At 35.8% G+C, this 13,010-nt stretch overlaps 1 protein-coding gene across 2 annotated transcripts in view; it reads left to right on the top strand.

Moving 5' to 3' along the window:
• Positions 1 to 13,010, top strand: part of LOC136873824 (store-operated calcium entry regulator STIMATE) — a 102,924-nt gene that overhangs the window by 40,557 nt on the left and 49,357 nt on the right. For both annotated transcript variants that reach the window (XM_067147083.2, XM_067147084.2), the window contains exon 4: positions 3,377 to 3,573. In XM_067147083.2, the coding sequence (XP_067003184.1) occupies positions 3,377 to 3,573 (197 nt within the window). The remainder of the gene's footprint in view (positions 1 to 3,376; positions 3,574 to 13,010) is intronic.

The raw sequence follows: 13,010 nt of genomic DNA on the forward strand, positions 1-13,010 counted from the left end.
GGACTTTGAGGGGCAGAGACCTTTGTACTTCCCTCATAAGGTTAATAACATGTATTTTACTTCCCATTAACTCAATTAACGTCCAGATTTTAACTTTGGTGTCTTAATATTTGATGTTATGTGGTTCAGTTGATTCCACTGACTTCACTGCATTATTTCTATTCATGGTGGTAGGTGTAACATCTATTATTAAACATTTTAAACTCAATTAACATTCACATTTTAACAATTCTTCTAAAATCACTTGTTGTTAGCTGTTGATGGACTGATCAGATTTCTGGTTTATACCTGGATCATGTAACAAGAGTGGGTTTATTAAACCATTTCATAGCTCTGATAGTGTACGTTTCTACTCCAACTGTACAACTTTGAAGAGATCAATAGAAACTTGGCATTAGGCTTCATCAGTATATTGTCTGATTATTATTATTATTATTATTATTATTATTATTATTATTATTATTATTATTATTATTATTATTATTATTATTATTATTCATCCAGCTGTTGTAAATCTATCTAACACGCCCTTAAGTGAAAGTGAACACTTAACTTTATCCAAAGGACCGAAACACAACTGGCCAAACTTGAACAACCTCAACATAGCCGCTACTATGATCACAGAATCAGAGCTAGCCATCAGCAAAATGCCGGAAGACACGCAAAATGAGGTTAGAACCGATGTTAAAAGGAAACTGACTGATATCCTCCACAATTTAATCAACCCCGCAAATAACCTCAATAATAAAGAAAAAATTGCTGAACAAAAGCGCATATACGCCCTCAAGAAGAAAATTAAAGACAACGAACTCATCGTAACCAAAGCTGACAAAGGCAATGCAACAGTTATCATGGATAAAAAAGTATATATTGAAAAAACAAAAAACTTTTTCACAGACAGCTCATTTTCCATAATCAAAAAAGACCCCACCCAAAAAATTCAAAAACTACTTAAACAAACTCTTAAAAACACTTCATTTTTATTTACCGAACAGGAAAAATCCAAACTCATACATATGAACCCAGGACTCCCCACTGCTAAAGCTCTTCCCAAAATTCACAAAACCGGAATTCCCATCCGGCCAATTATCAACTATAGACCGAGCCCCTTATACAGAATATCACAATTCATCCAATGTTTCTTAAGAAAAAATTATCAATTCTTATCCAAAAAGTTTATTAAAAACACATCTGAGCTAGTAGAAAAACTTAACAAGTTCAATTTGCAACCGGATCACTCCATCCACTCTTTCGATATTGTAAACATGTACCCAAGCATACAAGTATCAAAATTAATTCCGATAATTATAAACAATTTAAACAAAAATAGCCACTTAAGCAAACTAGAGATACAAGACTTTATCACAATATTAAAACTTATCATCGACAATAACTTCTTCACTTTTGACAATGTCATATATCAACAAAATGGTTTGGCAATGGGGTCACCGGCCTCAGGTATCTTAGCAGAAATATACCTGGACTTCCTCGAATACACCAAAATTGACAACGAATTCGAAAACATTCTCTTTTGGGCCAGATATGTCGACGATGTCTTTGTAATCATGAATGAGAAATCAATTAACGCACCCACCACCCTCTTAAGACTCAACAATATTGATCCTCATATCAAATTCACACTAGAATCCGAATCAAATCAAAAAATCAACTTTCTAGATTTAACCATCACTAGAAACTCAGATTCTTTCAGTTATAAAATTTTCAGAAAACCCACTCAAACAGCCTCCACCATTCGCCAAGATTCAGTGCACCCCCAGTCCCACAAACGAGCCACATACAACAGCCTAGTTCACCGAGCCTTCAGCATACCTATGTCCAATAAAGATCTAAAAAACGAACTCAACACAATCCGCGGAATCGCAAAATTCAACGGCTTCAGCAATCATTTTATAGAAAGGATAATCAATAAACACAAACATCGCCCAAAAACTACCCTCAAAAAAGAAATAACCAAACCTCCAACATTTTCCACCTTCACGTTCAACAATGATATCTACAAGTTAACCAACATCTTTAAGAAACAAGGCGTTAAAATAGCCTTCAAAACCAACAATAAGAACATGAATGTTTTATACAATACTTCACACATCAACAAGACCAGCAGTTTTTTAAAATCAGGAGTTTATAGGATCAAATGTACCACCTGTAAAAAAACCTACATCGGGCAAACCGGGAGAAACTTCATTATCAGATACCACGAGCACACTAACGCAATAAAATACAACAAGTTTTCAGCCATCGGCCAACACATGCAAGATTATAACCATAATTTCACCAGTATTGAACAAGACATGGACATCCTCGTATTAGCAAACAAGGGCCCTTTACTGAACATAATGGAAAATTACTACATACACCTAGACCAATACTTTAATGCCAGTCACAATCTCAATGAAATCTCAGAGAAACCCAACATACTCTTCGATCTATTTATCACTTTCCTCAGAAACAATAATGCAGCCAACCTAAACTCAATCCTAAATTTAATCAAAGGTACTTTTCCAAGACAATTACACTTTCTCCCGCACCCTTCAGCCCCACCTTAAGCCCTCTTCCTAAGCCATATTTCATTTCAATACAAGAACTTACTGATTTCCATGATTATAATTTTTACAACACCCCATTTATACTTTATTCTTTGTTAAAAACCTCTTAGTATGTATATTCCTTGTATTATTAACTATTACCATAACATCTCATTTCACTTGTTATTCTTTAAAATAACATTGTCTTAGGATTTCACCACAAATGATCTTTGCTCCAATACGGCTGATGATGACCCCTAGATGGGTCGAAACTAGTACCGTATAATTTTGTAATTTTGTGAATATATTGTAGTATTGACAAGGTGGAAACATTTACGTTATTATTATTATTACTTATATATTATTCTCAGTTCAATACGGACCAAAAACATGAAATTCATAACCATCAATTATTATTATTGTCCAACTCCTTGGTTGAATGATCAGCATTGAGGCCTTCAGTTCAGAGGGTCTCGGGTTCTATTCCCGACCGGTTTGGGGATCTTAATCGTGTCTGATTAATTCTTCTGGCTCGGGGACTGGGTGTTTGTCCCAACACTTTCCTCTTCATATTCAGACACATACTACACTACCAACCACCAGAGAAACGCACAATAGTGATTACATCCCTCCATACAGGGTTGCATCAGGAAGGGCATCCGGCCGTAAAACAGGGCCAAATACACATGCGCGGCACCGTTCACACTCACAACCCCACAAGTGTGGGAAAAGTGGAAAAAGAAGATTATTATTATTATTATTATTATTATTATTATTATTATTATTATTATTATTATTTTCTTTCAACAGATTGGTGTAATATTTTTCAGGTAAGCCTCCTTCAATGAATGCCTGGTTGGCCCAGTGCTGCCTGTATGTGATTCTCATGGTGATAGTGAAGATCTGCATTACATTACTCATTCAGTTTGACTTTTGGGAAGCTGTGAGACACTTCATTCTTTCACCTATCACTAATGCCAAAGTAGAACAAGCAATAGTCATGCTCATCATTCCCTTCTTTGTCAATGTGAGTACTCCTTCATAATAATTTGTACAATATCTTGACTGAAAGTTCTCTCATTTTACTCCATAAAGTCATTATCATGTGTTATGCCAGCTGTGGACATTTTTCATGTGAGTGTATGATAGTTTAATTGGTGCTTGTATGACTTCTAAATTGAAAGCAGTGAGGTGCTACAATGAGCTTTCATCCACAGTTTTGTGTTGGATTACCTACTTGAAAGTAGAATTATTCCATCAATGTTCAGTTTATCTGGCTGGAGGCAGAGTTGACAAAGAAGCAAGGAGGAAAGCTGCATCTGTTTATGGTGCTTGTTTCTGGTCTGAATGCCAGCACTAAGGCAAATTCTGCCAATGTGATGTAAAATCTTCTGAAAATTATGTGTTAACCAAGGGCTTGCTGAAAGCACATGTGTATTACTGGTGTTCTTTGCAAGTAGAAGCATTTCATTACTTATTTACAGATTTCTTTTTAATAAATATATTTTCTTCTGTAATGTAACATTTTAAATTTTTTAAATTTTCTGCTAGTTGGAAGTAACATCACCATTACAGTCCACATATAAATTCCTCAGTTGAATACTGTATTGAAGTGCTTATGGAAATATTTTTATGTAAAAATACTCTGGGTCTTATATACTTACAACGGAAGTCTTCAAGGTGTTACACTCCAATTCCATTCAAAATAAGCAAACAGGTAGCTGAGCTAGTGTACCTTCCAAATATGAAAATGATATGTGCCCAGATTAATATTAATATTTAATGTTGAAAGTTGTGAAAATATGTGCAGAGATTCATCGTGTACAGTAGTAGCGAGCAACCAAGGTTCAAGTTTGAGAGCAATGAGTCACACTTGTACAGCTGGATTTGATTGGAAGAAGAGCATTTACACTTACAGTATATATTATGTAAGTTGTATATTCAGGACAGTTACAGAAATGACCCATCGGAATTCAGTAATTGGGGCGTGGTATAATCGTATCTTTAATCTGCTTGTTACGGGTCTAATTTTGAATCATATCAACAACAAACATTTTGACGTTGAAAGTGAAGACATTTTAGCCTTCCTTGATACTCATAATAGAATTTTGGCAAAATAAACATGGTAAAAGAAGGTCTTTTGAGTATGTGCGATAGAAGTTTAGAAAGATGAAGGATCATGAACAGCTGTGCAGATGGAAACAACAAGTGGAAGAGGGAGGAATGAAGAAAGACAAGTTGAAGTTGCTAATGAGACACAGTTCATGATCACAGCATATTTAAATGGACTTTCTTTGCAGCACACCGCATGAGTGCTCACTCATTTTACGCATCCAAGCTGTTGCTTGACACACACAAAAAGTCGCTTCTAATTGTGTTACGGAAAGTGACAACATTTGTATCTCAACAGTACCCTGGGGATCACATCAATCTCTTGTAAAGTGCCACACTTTTGTTACAAATGTTGCTGAAATGATAACAGTCGTACAGAGCGTTGTTAATCCAAACAGATTGGTTTTGATCTAGAGTTTCATTCTGGATGTATTCTGGACAAGAAAGGTGAAAGACACGTTGTGGCTGAAGCCCAGTACGTGAATGCATTGGCTCATAGCTGCAGCGTGCACCTCATAATATCAACAAATGGTGAGGTGCTTCCAGTTTTGTTTTACAAGAACAAAATGGTGTATTTGGGCCTGAAATCTATTGCTGCTTGTTTACAGAGGACAATTTGTACATACTTCCTTCAAAAATCCTTATAACATACTATGTATTTGTTGGATGATTGGCTATAAAGTATATTTTCAACATGTTCCAGATTTCAGTGGTTGGCTTGTTGTTACATGGACAGGAAGGACAGAATGAAAAGACAATATTAGGGGTACACCCCAAGGAAAGACAGTAATTATAAAAACTATTCCAAATGGTACCATGAGCATGACTCAATCCTTGGATGTGGAGTTTCATAATTGGAAAAACTTTGTGTGAACCTTTAATGATTTGATCTTGTTAGATAAGATCGTCAGCTTTCATTTACGTAATAATATTTTGAGGATCCAAGGAGTGGCATGTAACCAACTATCTTTGCCATGTTAACACATGTTAACATCATTAGTAAGGAGCTGTCTATATTGAAAGAAGACCTCCCACTTTCCCAATCCTGTTCAGTTTTGCTTCATAAATATTGATATCCAAGACGTTAGTGACTTGTGTCAGGATGTGACAATTGCAAAGTGCAGCTGAGGTAAGAAAACCCTTTGTATAGATCACTTTGTAACAGTTACTTAGAATAAACGAACTATTGTACCATCACAGACAACATGAATATACAGTTTGCCTAATATGGTATATTCTTATTGTCAGCACACTTTAAGGGCCAATTTTGAAGTAAATGAAGTAATTTCAAGAGGTTGTAGTGTAAGATCTTATTAAGGAATAATTTCAGTGTATTAGGAAAATGAATTATTAACTGTGTGATATATTTGGTAACATAGCTCATATGGTTATGTTTGCAAACACCATGTTTTTGACCAGCAACTAGGGCACAAAATCTATACATTAGACAGTGTGTTTTCAATTTTTATTTGCTGAATACTTTACTATATGATATTACCTATGTTATTCATAATATTCAACTGCCCATATACTACATGTCTGAGTGGAAGTATAATTCAAGGTTATAAATTTCATTATTAGTTCCATATTGAATTAAGATTACATGGTAATTTACAAAGTTTAATCCACCTACTCAATACTGTACAATAATTGCAATGTCTATAAATACATTACAAAATATTATCAAGGGACGCTAACTATAACCTCAACGAAATAACGTAAAAGTCTAATATTTTATTTGATTTATTCATTATCTACTTCAGAAAAAACAAGTTAGCAGATAAAAAATCTTTAAGTTAATAAAAGGTCCTCCGCCGATACAATCACCACCATTTTCCCACCCGCCAGCCCCGCCTTAAGCCACTTCCCATTTCCCCACCCCTCCCTTCGCACGTCACCTGCTCCACTGGTTTGCTCCTCCCTTCACCAACTTCTTCCCCTCCTATTCCATGCCATTCTCATTCCCTTAGTTGCACTCTACCGGTAAGGTCGTTCGCATTGCAAGCAAGGTGAGTACTAGTTGTTTTCTCTTTTCGTTTTTCGCCATTCCCTTCCTTCAAAATATCTTGTGTTAATTTTAACTTTTTCATAATCAGGTTGTATTGGTTCCAACTTGGATTGGGAATTTTCCTCAGACTACAGCAAGAATCCATTATATTATAAGAATGTCGCATGGTTATATCTACATTTAATTTCTGTATCAGAAATATTGGACCTCAAGCAAGACAGACACCCTCTGCGCCAATTCTCCATTTGAAGATGCACTCAGAATTTTAGAACTCAATAGAAGCATCTGGACTTTGCATTCAACGGGCATATTACGTTTTTAAAGTGCAATTTTAGAGTATTCACTAACAAGGGCATATTTTAATCATCATTGTAAAAGTTGTACGATAACTATTTTTACAGTCTGATTGTAATTGACGTAAATCCTTTAAAAAATTTTTTGTCACCCATCAGTATAACATTATTTTATCTATAACAGTTCACCAATCCACCATTTTATATGTACATTATCGCATCACATACACAGTTCATTCTTTTAAATTTTATTTCTACAGTGTAATTCTGACTTAGGACTTCGGCAAATCCATAAGTGTATCTTAGTTAGGCTGATGATGACCCATATAGGGTCGAAACTAGTCACTTGATAATATTTTGTAATTTGAGATGTGCTTTAGCTCAGCTACCCACATGCACAATTTGAACAAAATCAGAGTGTAACACTTCAGACACTTCCCTTGTTAGTTTTGAAATAATAGGGAAATTTTCATGTTGTCTAGAGCATAGTTCACTTCCTTTAAATTTGTTAGTTGTCTTATATGTTTTTCATTTTAGAAATGTTTTCTAGACATCTACTTGACAGTATCCATATTAAAATTAATGCTGATAAATAAAATAATTAGGTTTTCTTCTTTGTAGTTGCAACAGCTTCATTGATACTTTTGGACAGGCTTGTACCCTCTTTTGCTTATTTTTGCATGTTGCATGCATGGCTTATAATTTAGCAAGACGATTGTATTAAATCTTTTGAATGGTATACTCCAAAGTAGAGTTAGGCTGGAGATGGAAGCTTTTTGGATTACCGGTAGCCTGATTGTCAGCCTACTCTCGGAATCGGGAGTTCTATCTCTAGAACATACATGGCCGAAGATTTTGCTAATGAATGCTGCTAGAATTTGTGCATTGCTGCAGAATCTGAGTTATCGTTATCTCTTTAGTGTTCAACTATGTCAAGGGCACAAAAATTGACAGCCACACAGGCCGTTACAATCTACATAGGTAGTTTATGTTTTGAGTTGACTGTGGCATTAGTCAATTGTCTTGTCCTGACCTCTTGCAAGTTTCTTCTGTGACAAGTTCCACAGCTGAATTTACAGTTTCATCTACATTATGGACTAAGGGTGAATACAGATGCTTCTGTCTATCAGATGTATTAACAGAGATGTGTTCACCAGTATCTGAGTGGGTAGTTGGTATTCATGAATGGCTCTAAGGTTGCAGAGAATATTGGGTGTTTGTTCCTTTACAGCATACAGCATCAAGATCATGTAATATGTGTAGTACCGGGCGAGTTGGCCGTGCAGTTAGGGGCGCACAGCTGTGAGCTCGCATCTGGGAGATAGTGGGTTCGAATCCCACTTTCGGCAGCCCTGAAGATGGTTTTCCGTGGTTTCCCATTTTCACACCAGGCAAATGCTGAGGCTGTACCTTAATTAAGGCCATGGCGCTTCCTTCACATTCCTAAGCCTTTCCTGTCCCTTCATCACCATAAGACCTATCTCTGTCGGTGCAATGTAAAGCAAATAGCAATATGTGTAACATATATACTACAAAACTTCTCATCATCTGATTGTGAGAAGCTCTGTAGTTTGCAGTAACACATGAGTGAGGCCACTTTCTTGTGTGTACAGTCTTTGAACTTGTTGTAGTCTTTAGATTCCTGTTTCCCGCTACACCACTGATACAGCAGACTCATGATCTTCTAGCCAGTTTGTGTGATCATAATCACCCTCGTTTGGCATCCTGGCCTCATGGGGATAGCCAGAAACGAAATTGCAGAGTAGGCTGCAAAAGAGACTATATTACCATATTTCTCCGAATGCAAGTCAACCCCCACCTTTTCCTTCAAAATAATTTAACCAGGCTTAAAAAATGCTTTGTAAAATCATAGTTTTATTTTTAAGAAATTTCAAATTTAATTTGAGAAAAGCAATAAACAGACACAAGTATCACATAAATCCTACCTACTTCCCTAATCATTTTAGTTAGAAGTATCTGATACTGCCTTTGAAAGTTCAGGGAATTCCTCTTCGTGAGCCCGCATTTGTATTGAATTTTGTGTTATGGCCATTTCAACCTAGCGTTCTGTGCATGTACCTCACAATTTCATGTTCAACTTCTTTAAAGCATCCTTGTTGTGGGCCACTGAATGCCATTCTTGTACAGTATGCATTTTTAGACTATCTTTGTCTTGAAACATAGCACATTGAGTAAAATCGAAATTGATGAATGGTTAAAATTACTTAATTTCGTTTTAGACAACAACTATTTTACCTTCAATAAGAAAATTTACAAACAAGAAGGTCTAGCGATGGGAGACCCGTTATCTGGAATACTAGCCGATATATACTTAGATAATCTCGAACATAGTAAGATTATTAATAACATCAACGGACTCTGTTTTTGGCATCGCTATGTTGATGATACCATAGCTATCATTGATAAACAAATCAACAACAGCAATAACATACTATCATTTCTCAACAACTTAGATAATAATATTAAATTCACTAAAGAAGATGAGTTCAATAACTCTTTGAACTTCTTAGATATCAAAATCACACGAGCATTGAACAAATTCGACTTCCAAATATACAGAAAACCCACCTTTTCTCCAACAACCATAAAAAATGATTCTTTACATCCCAACTCACATAAAAAAGCCACTTATCACAGTTTAATATATAGAGCATTAAAGATCCCTGTGTCCTCTATTAATTTAAAGAAAGAATTACTATTCATCAAGGAAATAGCTAAATTCAATGGATTTAACACGAGTATGATTGATAAAATCATCAATAAAACCAAACTGAAATTAGCTACCAATTTAACTCCATTGAAACCCATTAAACCAAAATACGCTAAATTCACGTTCACTAACCATAGCATTTACCCGATAACCAATTCATTAATGAAGCACGAAGTAAAAATAGCCTACACAACAAAAAACACTAATCGTAATTTATTCTTCAATCACAACTCTATTAACATCACAGACAATAGTTACTCTGGATCAGGAATATACAGATTGAAATGCTCTTCATGTAATTTTTCTTATGTTGGCCAAACTGGCCGCAGCTTCTCTACCAGATACGCCGAGAATTACAATGCCCAAAGACACAACAAATTCTCCGCAATGGCCAACCATATGAGGGACACCGGGCATAAATTCACCACAATAGAACAAGACCTCCATATCCTAAAAAGAGTCGATAAAAGCAAACTCATGACAGAATATGAAAACTTATTTATTTTCCTCGACCAACATTTTAATAAAGATAAGAATCTAAATGACACTATTGATAAAAAAAGCCCCTTGTATGAACAGATTCTTATTTTATTACGAGAATCAACTTCCCTCACCAACAAATTCTTAAAAATCTTCAACCTCACATCAGTTAGAGTTCCCACCTCCCCTACAGCTAATATACCCCCCTCCCTTCCCCCCGCCGCTAGTACCTCTAATTCAAATACAACCAATAAACCCATAGCCACACCCACCGTAACATCGCTCCCTCCAATAGCCTTACACCGTTACAACACGCGCAGTAATACACTCTCTTCCTTCCCTCCCACCAATAGCAGCCCCCCTCCAATAGTTACGTCAACGCAAACAGATCCCCCTCCAGCACAAAACTTCAGTTATAACACACGTAGCAAGAAGTCTACTGTTGCAAATACTTCTAACTCATAATGTTACAAGCTATCTTTGTCACCGTCAAATGGTAAGTGCACACGATTCTACTTCAATATTTTCAAATATCTTTTCACACAATTAACTCTACGTTTCTTGCTTCCTTTTACAGATTCCACTTTTATATGCTTTTTCAACTAGAATATCTACAAACTCACAATTTACAACATTTGAACATCACTTCAAATTTTGAGATGGTCCATAGTGATCCTGTTTGAAACTGTTCTTCAACTTCTATTCACCAACTTCATATCCTCAACGTGTTCTACAACTTCACCATATGCATCTGACTTTCGTCTTTTATCTTCAAGATCATGATTAACTTCGGATCTCTCGACTAACTTTGACTTTTATTCTCTCTTCTTTACTTTGATTATATACGATTTTTCGCCATCGTCTAATTAAAAATTAAATAACTGGAAAGGAGGTTCAACCTATTCAATACTCAAAAGAAAGAAACGTAGCAATCACATTTCTATTTGAATGGGACCGGTTTCGACCTTAGTCTAGGTCATCATCAGCCATAAAAAACATGTAAAATGTTTAAGAATGTTGTAGGTCAGTTTTTCACTCTGTTAGGCACAAAGACACGACATCACATTATGTTCTGCACAAAGTCACAACATTAACAATCAACTTGCGAAGATCAAAAAGGCTTGAATTCGCAGACGAACAGATCTGTAGAAGAAAGCCGCCAGCTCCCGGTGACTACGCGACACACTCAAGGTCACGCGCTGCGGCCAAACACCAAAGTAGAGTGGGGAACGTTTCGAAGGTCCAGAACCTGTCACGGCTGCGGGAAGCCAAGTACGTATATAAAAATATACGATGCCAATTAGTATAACCGAATGAGCACCCGTACTCCAGCTAAGATCTTGGTAAACAGTTGACTTGAAAAAACAATTGTAGAGAAAAGAAAAAAATGTAGTAAAAAGCGCAATATCGGAAAACAAATGAAAACTTATATGCACAGTGCGCTATTTAAAAAAAAAAAAAAAAAATTTTAGGTTATGATTGAAGTAGTCGAAGTTGGCGCAAGACAAAAATTTTTGAAAGAGGAGAATAAATTAAACGAGGAAGAGTGATAGTGAAATAAGAGAAAGAATAAAAGAAATTGAGGTTAGATGGTAACGAGGAAAGATAGGGAAATGAAGGAGGGGTAGTTTAAGGTGGGTTAGGAGGGTGGGTTATCGGAGGTAGAAAATGTGGGTGGGAACTATGTAAGACATGGAAAATAGAATTGGGGTTTTGGAATTTGGAATTTTTGAGAAGAAGAATTAGGAAGTCAAAAAGGATATTGGGTTTTTCAGAAATGTCGTTTAAATTGAAATTAGGGTTGAAGTACTGGTCAAGGTGGATAAAGCAATTTTCAGTAATGTTTAAGAGGGGGCCTTTGTTAATGATTTTAAGTATGTTTATGTCATTGTCAATACTGGTGAAACTATGTTTGGAGTCTTGTATGTGCTGTCCTATGGCAGAGAATCTGTTGTATTTAATGGCGTTGACATGTTCAGAGTACCTGATATTGAAGTTGCGGCCAGTTTGTCCGACGTTGGAGGAACTGCAGTTGTTGCATTTAAATCTGTATACACCAGAATTAGAAAAGGCATTAGACTTATTTAGAGATTTAGAGTTGTGTAAGATATCAAGACTTCTATTGTTAGTTCTAAAAGAAATTTTCATATTATGTTTTTTAAAGATATTAGTTATTTTATAAGCATCCTGAGTAAAAGTGAAGGTGGAAAAAGCAGTTGGTTTTATTGTGTCTTTAGATAAAGTGGTTTTTGGACGGTGTTTGAATTTGTTGATGATGCGGTTAATGAAGGAGTTGTTAAAGCCATTAAATTTAGCAATGTTGCGGATGGTGTTTAATTCATTATTTAAATCTTTTTTGGACATAGGGGTGTTGAAGGCACGAAAAATTAAGCTGTTATAAGTAGCACGTTTATGAGCTTGGGGGTGCGAAGAATCTTGTCTTATTGTAGTTGCTGTTTGGGTTGGTTTTCTGAAAATTTTGTAAGATAAAGAAGAAGGATGTCTAGTAATAGTTAGGTCTAGAAAATTAAGAGTTTGGTTGTGTTCTGATTCGAGGGTGAATTTAATGTTAGAGTCTAAGTTGTTGAGATGAAGAAGTGTAGAGGCTGCGTTGGTTGATTCCTCATTTAATATTACCAATGTGTCGTCGACATATCTCGCCCAAAAGAGGATGTTGGAGAAATTATTATTATTATTAATTCTTGTGTTTTCTAAGAAGTCGAGGTAAATTTCAGCAAGAATGCCAGAAGCAGGTGAGCCCATAGCCAAGCCATCTTGTTGATAAATGGTGTTGTCAAAGGTAAAATAATTATTGTTGAGAACTAATTTTAAAATAGACA

This window comes from Anabrus simplex, chromosome 5 (assembly GCF_040414725.1).
Source record: "Anabrus simplex isolate iqAnaSimp1 chromosome 5, ASM4041472v1, whole genome shotgun sequence".
Taxonomy (NCBI): Eukaryota; Metazoa; Arthropoda; class Insecta; order Orthoptera; family Tettigoniidae; genus Anabrus; species Anabrus simplex.